Below are 19348 nucleotides of genomic sequence, written 5' to 3' on the forward strand. Positions count from 1 at the left end.
TGATCATCTCATTTCAACCCCCTGCTATGTGCAGGGTCGCCAACCAGCAGACCAGGCTGCCCAAAGCCATATCCAGCCTGGCCTTGAATGCCTCCAGGGATGGGGCATCCACAACCTCCTTGGGCAACCTATTCCAGTACATCATCACCCTCTGTGTGAAAAACTTCCTCCAAATATCTAACCTAAACCTCCCCTGTCTCAGTTTAAGACCGTTCCCCCTTGTCTTACCACTATCCAAAAAACATGGAATGCTTCACGAATTTGCGTGTCATCCTTGCACAGGGATCAGACATGAAGCATTCACAGCAGCACTCAGCATTGATGCAAGAAGCTTCGTGCATTTCAAGGCCCACGAGAATCCTCTCTGTACCTCCTGCATGGCAAAAGCCAGAAACCTTTCCCATGATTCCCACACCTGACCCCAAAGCACCTGCACAAAATCATGTTTTCTCACTGCAATGATAGTCACTCACTTATTCTTCATGCTTAACTACCCCTTTTATGACCCATGACATCAAATTGCCATGGATCCTCCTGTGTGTTGGCATGCTACACTGAAGAGCCATGCAGTCCCACGTTTGCTGCAGTAGAAGTAACTCGCTTCATGTGATCATCTCACTACCGGGAGCTCGGCTTCTCTCCAGACTGGGCCACTAACACTTTTGGAAACAAAATGGATACTATGCTGCTTTTGTTTTGTTCCATTTTTTTATAGAAACACTTTATTGCTGCAGTCAATAACCCTGTGGTATCACACACAAATAACCAATTACAGTTTAGGAAACTAAAAATAATTCTGCAAGTGGTAATACTGAGAAAAAGAACATACAGGAAAGGATACAAAACTATACATTTAAGTTACTAGAAATTTACTAACTAAAAAATCCTGCAGAACTGTGAAGTGTCTTGTATAAACTATACAACACGTGCCAGTGTAAAGTTGTTTACCGTTATATAATTACCAATCTACAAATGTTTTACCTAAATACAAGATCAGCTGCAATTTTTTTTTAAACAGTTATCTTCTATACAAAGACAAGTGCTTTCAGTACTTCATTGGAATATACAGACACCGCAATATCTCCAAACTAAAAAATAATCACAAAATAAAAAGTCCTGTTTAGAAGTTTTCTTTGCATATCCAATATAATGCAGTGAAAACCCAGCCAGCAATAGCCATGCTTTTGTTTTTGCCCTGTTTCACCCCATATTTATGAGGGACCCAACCCAGACTCACAGACCTCCTTTTCAGCACTGACCACGACCTCTGAAGCAGACTACACCAGAAACCTCTGTTAATATGCCCCAGCCTAGGGGAAATTTGGATCCGAGTCTCACTTTGTAACATACTTAGCCAGCCACACGCAGGGCAGAGGAACCTGCTCCTGATGCAGTACCAGCACACGCAGACCAGGTGCTCTGATCAGTGCAGGGAAGCGGCAGGAGGGACAGACAGCGAGTTACCTCTGTACCAGTGTCACCTTTGTTGAATCCCTCCTGCTGAAGCAAAGCCAACCTCAATGACATTCAACCAGATTACTCTTTCTCCAGGTCTGGCCACCTCTTTAGTCAGAATATCAGATTATGGTCAAAGAAAGCCCTGAGAATTCATAGGAATTTAACATCTCATGATCTCTTAGAGTGAAGCAATCTTCTGCAGCACATACCTGCGCTTCTAACATAACGCATAGTCATGACCTGGCAGATGCACTGAAAGGAGATTTCCTTGGCATAGTCAGTGCTTTTCTGGACAGGATGTCAGTCCGTAGCATGGGAGTTTGGTCAAATCTCTAGAGCAAAGGCTCTGGCAATCTATGTAAAGAGCAGCGGTAGCTGGAACTAAGTCTATATTCCCTCCTATTTTAATTCTTGTCCCAGAGAATTCCCAGGTAACCTGAACTAATGTTGGCCAAGCAACAAGGACCAAAACAAGTCAGACTTTGTTTCAGTCATTTCAAAAGCTGCCAAAAGGAAGTTCTGGAATGCCTGATGTGATGGGAGTGGTGTTTTCCATTACCAACATCCGGGTGGGCAGGACAGTGCTCACCCAAGCTAGCACAAGTGCCTTGCAGCTGGAAGCTGAACACAACTCAACAGAATCTCCTTAAAGAAACAGGAAGGAAAAAGCACCATTCGGCCTTCTTATACCATTTGATAGCACCATGTAGAAGCAGAGAACTGCAGCTCCAGAAGCTCCCTGTTAACATTAAGCGAGAATCAGCTCAAGTATGACCAGCTTAAATGACAAGTCCTGGCAGATGCATCTCTTCTGCAGCCCTTCCTGGTTTGAGCAATCCTCACCAGTAAAGAGAATTTAAATACGCATTATTTTCTTTCAGGTAAGAGCTACTGGAGAAAGGGGATGGTTAGTAGTAACACTGGCTAAAACAGTTTTATTTGCAATTATTTTTCCCCAGACGATTTTAACGGAGATATTTTTTCTTCCTAGGATACACAGAGCCACAGCAAAAACATTCAGTGTCCCGAATACACTGAACACTAACTGGTATATGCTGCACAGAGTTTCCAAAATGCCAAATGAGATTTCACAATATTTCATCAAGAATCATTTATGACAGTGATTAAAACAGGGCAAGCGTGTTACAATATGTCATAGTGGCACTGTCAGAACACCAGTCAGACACCAGTGCCTCTCAGATGCAAACTGGAGCACAAACAGGTTTCGCACCAGGACTTGTCCGCTTTCATTTCCCCTACTGGCCACAGACTGGATGAGAATGCATACAGCTGATACTGTGCATCTTGCAGACACGAAAGCCTTGTGCACTGGGCATTTCAGAAGAAAATTATGAAGCTATGTAAGACCTGATATTAACCCACCTGAGATTATCCAGTAAATCTTTTCAATAGATCAAAAAAAGAAAACAGAACAAGACTGAATGTCATCCGGGTTCTCAGAAAAGGATCATTCATAGCAGAGTTCAGAAAAGGGTCTTAGTAATTGCACTTTAAAATATGGCAGGCATAAACTACAGGCTCTACTTGCATACGGTCATGAAGACTGCTGTCCAGTAAGGTGTTCAGGGCTTGCCTGCCTACATCACATAAGCATTGTATATCCTGACAACTAGCACAGCATGCAAACCCATGCCAGTGCAGCTTTGCTAGGACTGCCTAGAGGTCTGTGTATTTTAAAACACCCCAAGAACAAGGTACTGTGTTGCTCATGAAGAACACACCTAGGAAGCTTCAAGCATGAGACCATACAGAGGCATGCATGCACACACTCTACTCCCAACAGCTCATCGTGTGCGTTCTCTTACCTTAGTTCCATCTCAGGCATTTTTTAAAAAGATTAACATAGAAATAAATAAATAGTATATTATCAGGAAAAAAAAAAAAAAAAGGAAAAATCAACCATCTCTTATTTTTTGGGATACGTTAAAGCAACCACTTTTATTATGAAAAGGTCATGCCCAGTGAAGTTGTTCTTGAAAAGGATAAAGTAAAACCTGAACTGGACCTAGGGATTTAATTCTCAGCAAGTATCTCAACAAGTAAGTAGAGGCTTTTATGTAGCAGAGAAGTCTGAGAGATTCCTATTAACATCACTGAAAAAATTATCATTGGCTTTACAGCGATTTAGATCGGGCTCAGGTAGAGAAAGTTAGCATTCATACACAGAAGCCTCACGTACTGAGTTTCAGTGGGGCTTTGTGTCTGCCCCAGTCACACTGATGTGAGACTTTGGTTGAACGAGGGCTCAAAGCTGGACAGTGAAGCAAACTGGTCAAATGAATTGACAGCAGACATCCCAGGCTTTGGGCAAGTCTGTCTAAAGCTCTGCAAATAGATTTTAAAATTGTCCCTCTTTTCATTAAGGCTGACAGCTCAAATAGCCAGTCCCAAATTCAAAGCAACAGACAAAGCTATTCTCTGACCATATAATGCATCACATCAGGACTAAAACAGGCAAGTATTTTTTTAATTCACCCACTTAATGCAATACTTACATCCTAAAATTTTGATCTTAGCACCTCCTCTCACAATGTCAAATTCTTGGGTAATTCACACATGACACAGTACTAAAGAAAGAAAACCAATTTCAGCTGTATTGACTAAATACCTTTCTTCCACAGCAGCTCACATTTTCACCAGTGTACCAACAAACCCTTTACCAATGGTCTGGAATGACAGTTACATTAGGTATATATGTGGAGATTTGCTGATGGTCTGATCTGTTCAAAACGAAACAAAAAAGCAAAACCAATCCCTAAAACAGAACATTGGAACCCTTATTCATTGAAAGTGAACACTGTACACATCCACATGTCACAAGTGCAATATCCTTCGAAAAGAATTGTTCCTCAAAGGAAACCCAAAGAGGCAGATTTTTAGTGTTATGTTTAGTTTAGTAGGATAATGTGAGCATGTGTTGGAAATCACGTTGGAATTTTTTTTATTTTTATTTTTTAAATAAGGCAAGAGGCTTATGTTCTAGTAGAATGGATGGGGCAAAGAAAGAAGAAATGTTCTGCAAATGACACATTCTTTCAAGTTTCACTCTCATTGGACAAACACATTATAAAATAAAGATTTTTAAAAGTGCTATATGCTTTGTGAGTCTCATCACAATATGTAAAGCATAATGTTACACCTGCTGCCTAAGACAAAATGTTAGTGGCAGTGTTAGCAATAGATTAGACTGTAGCTCTCTCGTTTCCTGCAGTATCTGGGACAACCTCCTTCATTATGCTTAGGAAAAAAAAAAAAAAAACAGAAAAGAAAGAAACAAACAAACAAAAAAACCCAACCGTACCACACTCTACATGTCTTCCACGATCATTTAGAGTCATCTTCTAAAGTAACAGACTCCATATGCAGCTGATGACAGTCCACCAGTGGCTTGCACGATACCACAACCAAGGTTCATTCTACCCAGCTACCTGTGGCTCTTTGATCAGCCAGTACATGAGACAAAACGTTGAGAGGTATGCAACCATAACATTGACAGATAAGCTGAAGGGATTTAAAAAAATTCCAACAAAACACAAATGTAAAAAAAGTCATCCGCCAGCCCTCAGCTGTTAGCCGATTTTAAAAAGGTAGAGCAGCTTGCAGTAAACAATGATATTTTAAATCTTCAAGGACATACAGAATCACCCCTCCCAGCCAGCAATCAGACGTGAAGGATTTCTGCAGCACAGTCTTCTGGCTCTGTGTAATGTGAAGAGTTTGTATCTGAATGGTGAACCCCAAGCATCTCTTTACTTTCGAAGTTTGGCTCCATTAGTGCAGGTTTTTCAAAAATGTTCTTTTTACTAGTTTCTGGACAGTTCTGTACATATATTACTCGGTTATAAGCTTTAAGTCTCTTCCACAGCTGTACGTACACTTTGCATTGTACATACATGAACAGAAGTCCTCCAGTGAAACCAATAGCCACAACCACCAGCTTAGTCCAAAATGGCCATTCTAGAATCCCTGGAAGAAAGGGAAAAAAAAAAAAAAAAAGAATAGAGAAAAGATGAGGTTAATACTGAGTCCCTCAAAAACACCCCTTAAGGAGACAATTACAGAGTTCTTATTTCACTGTTTTTCTTGTTCTTCCTTTTTTATATCACTCATCAAAGAGAAAAAAAACCCACAAAACAACTGATCCCTTATGACTGAGCTGTCGTGCAGCACAATCAAGGCAAGAGCCAGTAATAAACTTTAGGTCCTTTTACACCTGTTTTTAAAAGAAAATTGGACCAGATTATGAATGGGATTCTCTGGCACACTTTCCTCTTGATAGTAAGATATTCAGAGACCTAAGGAGTCTGTTCCACTCTATGATCACACAGTACACACAGCCATAGTCTTTGCAGGGAACCACCATCACCATACAGCTTGAGAAACCCTTGACACAAACCTGACAGTCTGATTACCTGCATAAGACCCAGTAGTTTGTAGTTGAACTACAGCATCTCTTCTGATGCAAAATGGCAGGTGTTGGAGATGCTGAAGCATTCTGGCAAGCTTACTTGACATATTAAAAATGATCACCAGTACTTTTCCTGAATATGCCTGGTTTGAACTCCTAGCCATTGAATCTCGTTACATCCCTATAACCTACTTTTAAATGAGAGATGACTAATTTTATATATCATCTGCTTATAAACATCCTGTATCCATCCAGTCTCTCTCCTCTTGAAAGATAAGTATCCCAAGATGGATAAGAAATCATCCTGAATTACTCATTTTCAGGTTTCTCAGAGAATTAGCAGTGTAACAAAATCATAGCTGAGTCTTCAAGGTTTTTACAAGATACAGGCCACTGTTCTTTTGGAAATGCACAGCAGTGTAGGAGGAATGAAAATATTTTAGTCTCCAAACCCAAAAAGCACTGCAATATGACTACTGATGAAATCCCACTAGTGATGAATACCTGAACCTCTGATTCACAGGGGAGCTATCTGATGCCATCTGGAGGCAGCGATAGCCTACGCTTTGCTATGCAGACGTGAAGACACAGACACATGCACACTCCACACACGCACCCCAGCTCCTCAGAGCATCCCTCAGATTTAGAATTCAAATGAAGGGAGCAAAGAAAGCAGAGTAACAAGTACTATGTAGTCATACTATTCCTAGTCATGTTCATCAAATGTATTGAATACAATAATGAGGATACGATAAACCTTCGAGAGCATGTGCTTTTCTTTATCATATGGAAAACTAATACTGAAAGAACAATTTCCACCATACATGGAAAAGATGGTGTTGGATGGAACAGAAACTACAAACTTTCATTCAAAGCAGCTTCCTGACTGAAACTATGAACAGTCACACCACAGCAAAACTGAACAAATGACAGCAAAACTGTCTGAAGGGTGACTCTGCTCTACAGAGACTGTAAGACCTCTGTGGATTTGCAGGTTTATAGACGCTCAGCTCTTCAAATCCAAGCCAAACATTTCCCAATCGCACATGAGGTTGGCATTCAATGCTCTGCTCTGTGAGCAAGGACAGTTTGCCTTAAAAGAGTTGTGACTCCCAGCCTTGGTGCACAGACTGTCCCTCCAATCCCCACCTTCAGGGGGAGCTCAGCTGCCTGAGAAAACAGTTCTGCAAGAGCTGCAAATTCACAGCCCAGCGCTCCAAAGTCAACCCATTTCAATTGGGTAAGCTCACAGCTGGCACACTGAAGGAAACCTGCTACCCTGGCAGTTAAGACATCGGTCTAGTGGGGTGGCAACCACTGCATCAATTGCAGCGCACCTCATCTCAGCTGCATGAATTGGAATTCTAAGAATCAACCTGAATTTCTCTGCTTCACACACAACCTCTCTGATTTCTGCAGTCAAACATGTCTCCCGCAGAAAAGTCGTCTAACGCATCTCAAAGATGGCTGAACAGAAAGAATAATCCTGTTAGTTTAGCTCCGAGGTTTGGATTTTGGTTCCTCTTCCTTCTTCTCTTTTTTAAAATTGTTCTCGTTTTACTCAGCTAGAGGTAGCCATAGCAGCAAACAAATGCTTACGTACTTGTCATCTCAGTAAGTGTTCCAGCTTAGAACTAAATTAGCAAAGCCAGTGCAATTTTGTGTTTGGCTACAGTGGTTTCCTCTTGTATCTGTGCATTTCACAAGTGCAAAATTGACATGTAATACACTTAAAAGCACCCACAGACAAATTTACACCAATTTAACTAAATCACTTTAGAACTGTTCTTTTAAACCAACTCAATCTCCACCTAAAGCTGACTGACTTAAGTAAAAGCATTACCTGCTTCTCAGGCTTTGCATCCTCTCTGCATTCAGGATAAAGAATGATTTCAAATGAGTAAGTAGGAAGATAACCAAGTAACGTACCAGTAGTCTGTCCCTGTTTAATCTCTTCAGCAGTCCTGTCTATGAGGACATACAGAGACCACACAACGCAGGTGATGGCAATGATATGGAATGTTACAGAGCACATGATCTTCCTCCTCTCGCTGGCTGTCATCTGCAGCTTCTCCCACTGGCAAAAAACCCAGAAGCAGAACAAGAGATTAACTGTTTATCGCAGTTACTGGAGAGTAAAAAGAGAAAACACTGATCAGAACCAAAAGCAGGCAAGAGACCAGTGTCCTCCTAAGTTTTGAAAGTCACACTATTCTTGCTCTGACCACAGTAAGTGCAGCTGGCAGCTTGCTCTGCCACAATGGGTGCAATCACTCCTGGTGCACGAGGGGCATCAGCGCTCAGCTCCATCCAGAGCTGCAGCACCGAGTTACCCCACAGGGATCCTAGCACCGTGCAAGCAAGTCTGCTCTTTAGTGTATTCACAAAGCAATGAACAGCAAGCACCCACAGTCAGAAATGAACATAATGAAGGGCAAAAGGTAGCCATTGCTCCGGCAACCGTTCAGTCACACACTGCAGTAGGAGTGGTACACGATCCAATCGTCCAGTATGTGTACGGCATCTCACTATGAACAGTTAAGAGTCCCCCAGCGTGCAGTCAGAGCTGTTTAGCACTCAGCTCAAGGCTGTTTAGTTCTCACCTCCCACCTCTGGAGGCTTCATTCAATCTTCACGTATATTTAGCACTACTTAGAGCAGCAACACAGATTTTATTTTCAGTGTTTCAAGTACACTTGAACATGTGCCCTAAGAGTATACAACAGAAGTGGGATGACAGCTTTTACAATTGAAAGGATGCAGGAAATTAAACCCCCAGATCTGCACCTATCAGTAATGTTTATACAGCCCCAGAAGAAACCGTGACTTCAGGTCACTGTCATTTAGAAAGGACATAAAGAAAGTAGATAGTTACTACAGGTGCTTCAAGCATACAGGGAATTTTTCAGAATCAGCTTTTCTTTACTTTTCTATCAATGGCACCAGGAAATTGTCGGGTTTTTAATTTTCTTTTTCTTTTTTCTTTTCATTTTCTTTTTTTTTTTAATTGTTTCCAAAGCAATTTATCTGTACAAAGAAAACTTTTCTAGGTGTGTTACACATCCCTCGTTATATTTGTTTGGAACAGTGTTAAGACAAGCTTTCCTTGTATTTCCACAAAATACATACAGGGGCACATAAGCTTCTCATACATACCCATGTATTCTAGAGAGGTGCGTTTGATGTCTCCTAGAATAACTTGCAGAAAAAGTTGACTTTGAAAAGGAGGAAAAGTGTGAAAGATAATGAGGATGACCTGAATGAGATCACTCATCAGGTTGAATCATTGTTACCACTGCTGCGAATACAAGAATGATTGAACCACAAAACAGATTTTGTGATATTCTCTATCTTGCCAACAAGCAATCTCTTTGGTAAGTCACAGCCGCATTTCTGTTTCAGTGGACATCTAAATCTCATCATGGCAGAAGAACAAATGATTTCCACCAGTGATATACCAGACTCACATCATGCTATAAAACTACACACTTTCAATTACTGTTACCAAAAGACTGGACAAAACTTTTGCTTAGGATAATATGTTTTAAATAGGAAATTGATTTTGCATCTAAATAATGGTGTTCATTTTCTACAGAAAATACAATTTAATTCATTTATCCTGTCAAAACGTAAGCATGCGTGAGTGCTCTTACAGGGCCACAAGGACTTGCATTTTGACTGTATTCCTCTTTTCTGTTTTGCAGCTAGAGATCTATTGCTGGACTCTTACTTCTCTTATTATACGCTGGCATCGCAGCTGCCAAACCATCCCATACCACTTCATCTTTCCAAAGACAGGAGTGCACAGCAGAGAAGCTATCCTGCTAATTTTATTCTGTCCTAGCCCAGAGAGGAAACTAGAATCCAGAGGTCCTTGATGCATTATTCTAATGACACAGCAAGCAACATTTCACAATTTAAAAAGCCGGAACTTCTATTAAATCCACAGAATTTTCAGGTTTTATTTCTTTTTTTTGTTTGTTTTCATTTGAATTATGAAACGGAGCCTCCCTCTTTTGTCTCCCCTCACTTTCACTTGCACTGTGATGCGGTTTGTTCCTCACTCTCTTCCCCTTGTAACAGCGTTTGAACATATCACAGGCCAATATGCAGTGATGCAATACAGCCTTAAAATGTTTAGGATGCTAAATTCCATTTCTGCCCCGCAGACAAGCATAAGCCCTATTATTTGTCCCATCCTGTTCATAATCACCAGTTCCAGACTGTCTTGTTCTGACTGACAGGATACAATAAAGGATGAGCTGAAGACACAGCTTGTCTTCTGGCTGCAGCTGAACCTCTAAAGGACCCTTCAGACATATTCGAAAGGTAAATTCCTTCTTATCCTTCTAGTTATGGCTCAGCCCCCACCTCCTGGCATCTGGCCTCTCTCCCATGGATGACCTGTTCAGATATAACTAATGATGCCATATGACTCATTCCTGAAGGTGCCCAACAGCTTTTTCTCACCGCGTACCAATACGCAGGAAATACTTCCCGCGCACTTCAGGCAGGGTAAGCATGGAAAAATCAGCAGCTAACCATCACCTATGGCAACTCTTTATTTGGGCTACTCTAATTTCTTTCACATCCTACAGATGGGCTGCGCAGATGTCTGTGCGATAACAGGGCCTGTGGCAGCATAACTGCAGCTCTGAGCTACTATGTTCTGTGCTAAGAGGCTACCAAAGAGAAAGCTACAGCTCTTAGATGGCAATGCTTCACTGCAGTCCTCAGCAGAGGTTGTGCTGTCAACACAACATCCCCTGCTATATACTTTGCGGACTGTGGATCTCCATTAAGAAAAAAAATAAATCAAAACCAGCAAAGTGTTTGAAATCTGCTCTATTTTCTGTTAGGACTCACTTTTAGAAGTCAGACAAGTTCTCATAGCAGCTTTCAGATGGCTGCAGTCTGGACTTCCCATCCCTTGTCATTTAGGATAATCATATTTGAATGGTTCTCAGTTATTCTAGTTCTAGACTGAGGTTACTGCTATTTACATCTTCCATAGCAAAATTTGTCTGTGGTAAGAACACCAGTGACCTTCACCCCAGAATCCTGATGGTAAGGACCAACCGAATTTGAAAGCCTGGCGGATGTGGGAGTACAAAACTGGTCTTAGAATACACAAAGCATTTAGATATCTGAGTTCTACATCACAAGACTTGGGAAAGGTAATTTGTTTATAAAACAAGAACAGGTTATAGCAACCCAGAGCACTAAAACCGGGTCATGCATAATCTAAGAAAAGGTAAAAGTGAAAAGTTTTATCAGTGAACATCCTTCTACTTACACTAAAATAGGTATGCTCCTTAAAAAAAAAAAAAAAAAAAAAAAGCTAAAATTTCAATCAACTTACGTTCAGAATGTACGATTTAAAGGAATTTTAAAGTGAGATCTTCATATTTTCAAGTGAATTTAAAAGCCATGTGGATCTCAGTACAGTAAACCAAAGCAGACAGCAGTAATGTAAAACTCAGTATTTCCAGAGAAACAGCATGGATAACTGGAAAGCAAATGCTTTTGTGCATCAGCTCCTAAATCCAACTGTGAAAAAATCAGGCTGCTGCATGCACATATGCATGAGTGTGAGTGTACATGAGTACATTTAAGGAGAACACTGCTGGGCTGTACTAAATCTATACTTTTTCTCCTGTTAGATATAGGGCAGTGTAAAGGAAGGAAGGACTGAGACTCATTGCTCGCTTGGGCAGTTGATGAATTCTTGAAGCAGAATTATCACGACAATGGTTAGAGCAGGAAAACACCACCTCTCAGAGCTGGACTCCACCGGTGTTGAACTTTTGAGGCTGAGTGTCAGACAACTGAAATCCTCCAGCACCCATACAAAACTGACCAGAATTACTAAGGAGGCACCAAATTGGTTCTGTGGGATTGTGAGCAGTGACATCTTCTTTTCAGCACTGACGTATGTTTAACAAAGCCTACCTTTCGCAAAGGCTTCAGCTTTGTCTCCATGATGAACTCATACTTGCAGAGTTCACAGCATCGTGTATCTGAGCTCTTGATCCACTGCTGCAGGCAGGCTTGGTGCACAAAATGAAGACTTCCCGTGCAGTGACAGGGGGTAATCAAAGGGCTCTCATCATCTCCTTCACAGTGACATATCCTGAATCAGAAGCAAAGCTGCTTATTAGAAGAAAAGGAAGCAGAAAGCATGTGGAAGTGGCATGTAATATCTGTGATCACACACGGCTGTCTGTTGAGGATCCTAAGACATACATATCAAAGGAATGTATTCCATAAAGGAGCTAAAACAAAAGAACTCCCTTGCTACGCAAGCACATACACACACACATTGAGCACAGACACTGCTAACCAGACAGCTGCCTTCTAACAGATGAGGCGGACACAAAGAGCCTGACAGAAATTCAGTGCCCAAAAGAAAAAAAAAAAGTGAGAAATGGCAATCCTTCATCTACTAGAACAATAGCACTTAACTGAAAACAGCATTTAAACAGATCAGACAGCACTTCCCAAGACAAAATATGCACAGAGAGGTACAGTTGCTCATGAATTACGATCTAACACAGATGAAACAAAATTCCCAAAGGAACTGTGGAACAGCCCAACCCAGTATCGTGGAGAGTTAATTTGGTCTGAATTTTGCACAAGGGAAATGATTATTTCTAGTGCCAAATGCTAAGGGACAGAACCACACTGCAAAGATATAGCATCCATTTTCCCCAAATACACCTACTCCAAAAGGACTAATGGCTTTGCTCTTCCAGTTCCTATTTTGCAAGAGTTGCTAAGGAAGCACCAGCTCTGCAAAATTCCCAGTTTCCCTCACCATCTAACTGCAGACAGCAAGGACACCTGATACAGTGCTACTACCAGGTGCTGGCATTTGATTTCCAGCTTCAATTTACACACAGCACTTGGGCTGCATCAAACATCACTAAGTCCTTCTAACCATGTGGAAGAGGTCAGGAACTGAAAGGGGGATGGTAAGGAGCTCAGGGAATGAATATAAGTTACTAAGCATATGTGAAGCACATCCTGGCACACTGCCATCCCTGTCTATTACTGAAATCTCTCACTGATGTGTAGCATCTTGCCTCTTGTGACCTTGCTGATAGCTGGCAAGTGGGACTGAAAGAGTGGGTGGATTAAAAGAGCATCTTGTTGATGACAAGCCAGTAAGGAACTAGATTTTGCTGGTAACAGGGTCCTGAGGGAATAAAAAACTGCTGGCAGGTAGTAACAAAACCAGCTTCGGAAAGTGGTGTCAAAGAGGAGAAAGATTAAGCTAGGAAAATGCTCGGTAGAAGGATGTGACAGTTACTCCTGTACTTGGCACCTCCTTCTCCCCAGACTTATTTTGGAGCTGGGACAGGGTAGGCTTGCAGACAGTTTGCCACAAAGACAGTCCTGAGCTGCATGTTCCTTTCACCTACGCATATAGCTAATTCTCTGTAGCTGGAAAAAGGAGATCCCATCCTTTTTGGATCTCACACTACTCATTAATCATTACTAATACCCAATGCTTAGTTCTTTTTTTCATCTTAACCACCTAGAAACAGGGAGGTAAAGATTGAAAAACAATCTTAGGCTATACTGACCATATCTCAGAACCAATGTTCAAGCATTCTCTTCCTCCTCATTACCCACCCTCCTCTGACACAACTCAGCAGTGGCTGCGTGGAAAACACATTGCTCATTAAAAGCTAAGAAATTTTCAGCTTGGTTTTTAATATGTGTAACCGATTCTCTCATGATATCCCCAGTTTGGGCAAGGATGAAAGAAAAATACCATCTCAGAACCCCAAATCTGAAACAAATTGCAAAATAATTTATTTGACTTCCAAAGATAGGCTTTTGCTTAGTAGACTTGTTAAGTGCGTCAGAGGGGTGCAGGAAAGCAGAGAGAAGGTTGCATGCTTCACATTGCACATATTAAAGCGAGGTGACAGGGTGGAAAAAAAAGACAAACAGCACAAAGGCAGGGAAAGCAGAACGGTCACCACTGCACACAGGAGGGCTCGAAGGTAGGCGGTTCTCCGATGCACCAACCTGCAGGTATCCCCCGATGCAGACACCGGGGAGAGAGGGGGGAATTTTTCTGAGAGGGGGGAAGGGCAGTCAAGGTCACTGTCCTTCTCAACCGAACAGAGCGGTGCCCGCTGCTCTTTTGTTCTCAGTTTCATTGAGGTGCTGTCCTCAAAGACGTCATCGTCTCCCATGTCCTCAGAGCAGAAGTCCGTGCTTTCCACCAGCATGCTGGAGGATTTCTCAGCTTGAAAGTGACTGGAATAGCTCTCCAGTTCGTGGAACTTATGCAGGCTGCTGGTGCTGGAGGTGTGGGAGAAGGAAAAAAGGTAACGCAACAGTTTTTTGCTTCTTGAGGTGTCATGGTCCACTCTGTCCTCCAGCAACGGGATATGTACAGCGCTGCGGTTCTCTGCTCCTCCTGATGCACTCGAATAGTTGGAAAGGGAAGGGATGTAGGAGTGTTTAGAATTGCTAAAAGCAAGAGGCCTGAGATTCAGCGACTTCCTCTCTTTAAGTTGAAATTTGTTAATCCTCAAACACTGCTCTTGAGTCGGGGTCAATTTGCCTTCCGAGCATGTTCGCTCCACGTAGTCAAAGCACTCACTGGTGCTCTGGGCCTTCTGGTCCACGTCATTGAGGGACTTGGAGAATTTCAGAGTGCGGGTGGGCTTTACATTCTTAGACCTGAGCGCCTGGCCCCGATCCTGCCCACGGGAGTTTCTCTTTGCTGCATGTAACGTGTCCTGACAGATTACTGTCACAGTGACCCCTTGTGTCAGAGAGCTCTGGCAGTGAGGATTTTTCAAGACAACAGCAGACTGCACTGGACTGTGATGACAACATTCAGAAAACACTGCACTGGAACTGCATGCAGAACAGTGGAATAAAAAGCACAGAAAGTAAAAAAAACAATTACATAAGAGAACACATATAATTAAAAGTGAAGAAATGAGAATTACAGCTAGTGTGGGAATGGCAAACATAGCGGGCCAGTCAGTGGGATTCAATGAAGCAGTGTTAGACAGCAGTCGAGTCAAACAAATGGGACGCTTCAGACCAGAACCCCACGTTGCTTACTTCCCCATACACATGCTTTTTCAGCTTTGGTTTTTCTTAAACAAACCTTGCACGAGCCTCACTGTAGCTATGCAAACAGGACAATTTACCTGCAGATGTCCTGGTTGGATGGTGTAACAGAAGTCCGAGAGAAGCTATTAGGAGCTGTGATAGAGGTTGGACTTCCAGCCTGCAGTGACATAAAAATAAAAGGGAGAAAAACAAACAAACAGAAAAAAAGCAAGTCAGGAGTTGGAAGAGTTTCGTAGGCACAGCTGTCACCTTCAGGGTGGAACGCAGCATATGGAGTCAGATATCACTCTACATCAGATATTCAAGGGCTGGTTGCAAGAAAGTGAGGTGTCACTGTCAAGCGCTAAGAAGGAAGGTTGTCACAGCCTCATCCTTGGAAAAACAGAGATCAGAACCGAAACGTTTTTCCCCAAGGTCAGATGCAGCCATCTCTGGAGCGGAACCTGCCAGCTGTCAGACATTGCACAGAACAATAGCGTAGGAAATGAGCAATGCTACAGTAATTAGCATAATTAGATGGAGGTGTGTATGCAGACTAGTTGTAATTTAGCTACCACCTAATAGCTAATCCTTCCGCTTAAAACGATGACAAGAGATTAGGGGCTTGTTTTCTTTTTCTTTTTTTTTTTTTTTCCACAAGACACTACCATCAGTAATTCAGCAACTCAGAGACTATTTATAGGGGAGTTAGTTTCAGTACTAGCATATACACACGAGCACCATCTGCCTAACCAGACTCTTCCCTGAAGTACTCTTTGTACTTCACGAGGCCTTTCACCCTGCTCCTACCTCGACAGGGCCTTCCACCTCCTTGCAGGAAAGCTGTGACAGCAGCCACATTCATGGGACCAACAAGATCACAATATGAAATTGCATAGGTGTAGAGTTCAGGATTCAGCTGAAATCAAAAAAGCTAAGCTCTTGGCTTATGCAGCACTTAAGAAACAAGCCTCTAACATCAATATGGTAATAACCATCTTGCTGGCCTACTATTACTGGCCTTTTTGCTGCTGTATGTTGTGAGTGTCAAACTGAAACTTCGGAACACTTCCCAAAGGTTTTGGTGAGGAGACACATGTTGACAACCCCTTAATGGGCAGAGAATCTCTAAACCCATTTCTCCCACACTCCACAGCTGTTGGATATGCCATGCAGCTCACTTGCTCCTGCACAGCATTGCTCCCATTTCCCAATTCAAACAAAGGTTTATGGTTCTTCTGATCAGTCAAGCAAAGCTTGCAAACCACAACGGTGCTCCAACAGCAGTGAAGAGAGCAATGTGCCCAGTATTGCACCAGGATGTCTCAGGTGCGTGAGTATGAAAAAGCCAGGTATCCACTTACAGCTGGGCTGGCAGGGGCCAAGGGTGAGGCTCAAACACACACCTCTCAACCTGCAGCAAGGCACTGTGGCTTGTTTCCTATCCCAGACAGCTAGGTTTGTATATAGAATAAAAAACAGAATAACCTTGCTCCAAAAAGCAAACCGAACAACGTCATGACTGACAAAACAAATTAAACATGTAAAGATCGGTTTGGGCTTCATCCTGGAAAGCATCATCCTTACATTTTACGCCACTTGTGCATGCTAATGATATAGGGCTGATCATACAGCGATGTGAATTCAGCTATTATTTAGAATTTTTCTCCTTGCTGTTTAACCTATCCTAAAAGCAGGCACATCTCTGACTAAAACCCATCTCTTAGAAAGAGCGCAGTAATTACTTTTTTAAAAAGAAAGACAGGTTAGTGAAAGAGCTGACACTATAATCTGCTGCTATAATTATGCAAATGAAAATTAATATGACTTAAGTAATGAATTATTTAAAAAGACATATTTAGCAATCTGCTAAAAACAAAATATTGAACCAGTAAAAAACCACGTTATATTCTGCCATGGAAACAGAGCGATATATTGCTGGAATTGCAGTCACAAATCAATTAATATATCTGTCTGTGGTTTACTGTTATGAGCAAATCACAGAAGGTATTCTGCTTATAAAGAATCCACTTTCTTTACTGCTTCATTTTAGAAACGAAGCATTCCAAAAAAGACAGACGTGCATACAATGTGACAGTCTAATAGCAGATGACTAGATTCAATGAACCAAAATTTCCTTCTGAACCCACATTACTGGTTTCTTGATACAACTGCCTGGCACCAAGACAGCATGTCAAAGTCTCACTGCTTGGAACATCAAAAAGCTGGGACAAGGAAGAAACAGTGAAATTGCATTTGTATTTCAAAATCACTGTGTCTAGATGCCAGCACTGCTCATGACAGCTTGCATAGATGTAAAAAAAATAATTTAAAAAAAATCTGAAGCAACTTTCCTTTTCCTCTCACCTTCCTGTTTCTTGTATATAAGAGGTCTTTTACGCCATCTTTAGACTAAATGGAAATGCAACCAAAAAACGAACACTGGTTAACACACGTGGAAAGGCACCACAAAGTGGAAGAACAAAATGCTGGAGGAAGCTATGCCCCATCCTCAGCTGAAGCTACCACTAACAGCCACGGTTCAACGCACCTCTTCTCATACCTCCCACTCTCTGTTCCTCCCATGCTTTCGCTTGCAAAACTATTTACACAGCTGCACTGCAGATCAGATAGGATACTGAAGTGAGACAGAACAAAGCACTTATTTTCCTGAGCTTGTTTAATGTCAGTCATTTCCCTAGCTGCATTTGCCAGAGGACATTAGCTGGTTACAGCAACGAGCTTGTAATGGTGAGACACAGCTCATCAACAAGAGAAGAATGAAGTAAAATGCAAGCTGCTGCCCAGAACCCAACAAGCAAAAAAAAAAAAAACCAACCAACCAACCAAACAAAAACAAACAAACAAACAAACAAAAAAAACAAACATGAAAAGAAGAAAGGAAGAAACACTGGCAGCCTAGGGCCAGAACATGACAAAGAGGTGATGTGATGGTTAAATGTAGCAGAGAGGTAGATCCAGCTCACTTGGAATCCTGACTGTTCTCCCATGCAAGGCTCAGCTCCAAAGAGACAGGGAAAATGAGCAGTCAAAGCCTTTACCACCATCCTTACTGCTCCAGTAGCAGCCTCACAAGTAGTAGAACCTTTGGGTAAAATAGCTTCTTACGATGTTGACAGCAGTCATAGGTTTTAAAGCACAGTCCTTATCATAGGGGGTTTCTGCTATGTTCGTTAACTGACAGACATCCTAAGCTTGACTTCAACCCTTCTAACCTCAGAATCACTCATTGAATCTCTGCGGATATTCATGCCCTTCACTCTGGGTGACCATCACCTCCAACAAGAAGTCCTAGGAGCTACAAGCTAGTGAATTACTCTGTAGAGCCAGACTGGTGGCCTAAAATAGCTCGGAACTAAAGGTCAATAGTTAGTTAATTGTTTCCACTGACATTCCCATCTGATGCAATTCAGTGAGGTCACAGTGTGGCCCTCCCCTCTGGTTCTTGGATAATTACAATAATTCTGAAGGCAGCAATCCCTGGAAGCCCGCAACTTTCTACAGTGCTGCCATCAAGATACATACACGAACGTGCGTTTATGCTGGCATAGCTGATTGTTTTCATTCTTGCCCTACTCTGCAAGCTGTGATCCCCTGGTAAAAGAACTTGGTCTCTTCCAATGACCTACTGGTGACTACCTGCAGCACAGCTGAAAACAAAAGCACCCACCCTGCCTCAGAAAATGATATCATCTTTGAAGTGAGCCATAGTGAACATGTCATTGGCTTGAGCTGATTCCAAAATAACCTGCTCATCTGAGATGGCGCTTCTGGGTGTATCTTCTGTTGTCTTAGCCTCAGCTGTACTTCAGTACAAGTAAGTACACATCATCTTAAAGAACCGGGCCTGAGACATTTTAACAGCCTTATTACATTTCCTCCACTGATGGGAAGTCCAAAGGAAACGAAGACAGTTTTTCCTCAACACAGAATCACAGAATCACAAGCCTTACCATTTCTAGGTGTCACATAAGTAGGACCAACACTGTGGCCCTAATACCCAGGTTACAAAAACATCTAGAAGTCTCAGCTAAGGACCTGGCGACTAACGTACTCTGCACTATACACATATTATTATAGAGCACACCTCTCCTTTGCCATACAACTGACATTAAGGCAGACAAAGAGTTGGAGACAGCAGCACAGCTTTAAGCCTTTTACTTGGGACCAACTGCAGCACAAGGAGCTTCAAAGAAGTACAAAAGTAACAACAGAGCAAGCAGCTAAACACAACACAATCCACATTTCAACGTGGAATTCTGATTATTGGTTTCCCTTAATTTTACACAGTGATGAACCCCTTTCAAAAATACTCACTTTTGCTGAACTTAATAAATAAATAAATAAATAAAT

At 41.9% G+C, this 19348-nt stretch overlaps 1 protein-coding gene across 5 annotated transcripts in view; it reads right to left on the minus strand.

The window, feature by feature from the left end:
- Window positions 1-689: 689 nt before the first annotated feature.
- MARCH8 (membrane associated ring-CH-type finger 8) overlaps window positions 690-19348 on the minus strand; it is an 88013-nt gene continuing 69354 nt past the window's right edge. For 4 of the 5 annotated variants that reach the window (NM_001286368.3, NM_001397785.1, NM_001397783.1 and 1 more), the window contains exons 4-7: window positions 15073-15152; window positions 11840-12020; window positions 7817-7964; window positions 690-5445 (exon numbers count right to left, since the gene is read on the minus strand). In NM_001286368.3, coding sequence (NP_001273297.1) covers window positions 5141-5445; window positions 7817-7964; window positions 11840-12020; window positions 15073-15152 — 714 coding nt within the window. In that variant the 3' untranslated portion in view covers window positions 690-5140. 5 annotated transcript variants of the gene reach the window in all.

The sequence above is a fragment of the Gallus gallus genome, chromosome 6 (assembly GCF_016699485.2).
Source record: "Gallus gallus isolate bGalGal1 chromosome 6, bGalGal1.mat.broiler.GRCg7b, whole genome shotgun sequence".
Taxonomy (NCBI): Eukaryota; Metazoa; Chordata; class Aves; order Galliformes; family Phasianidae; genus Gallus; species Gallus gallus.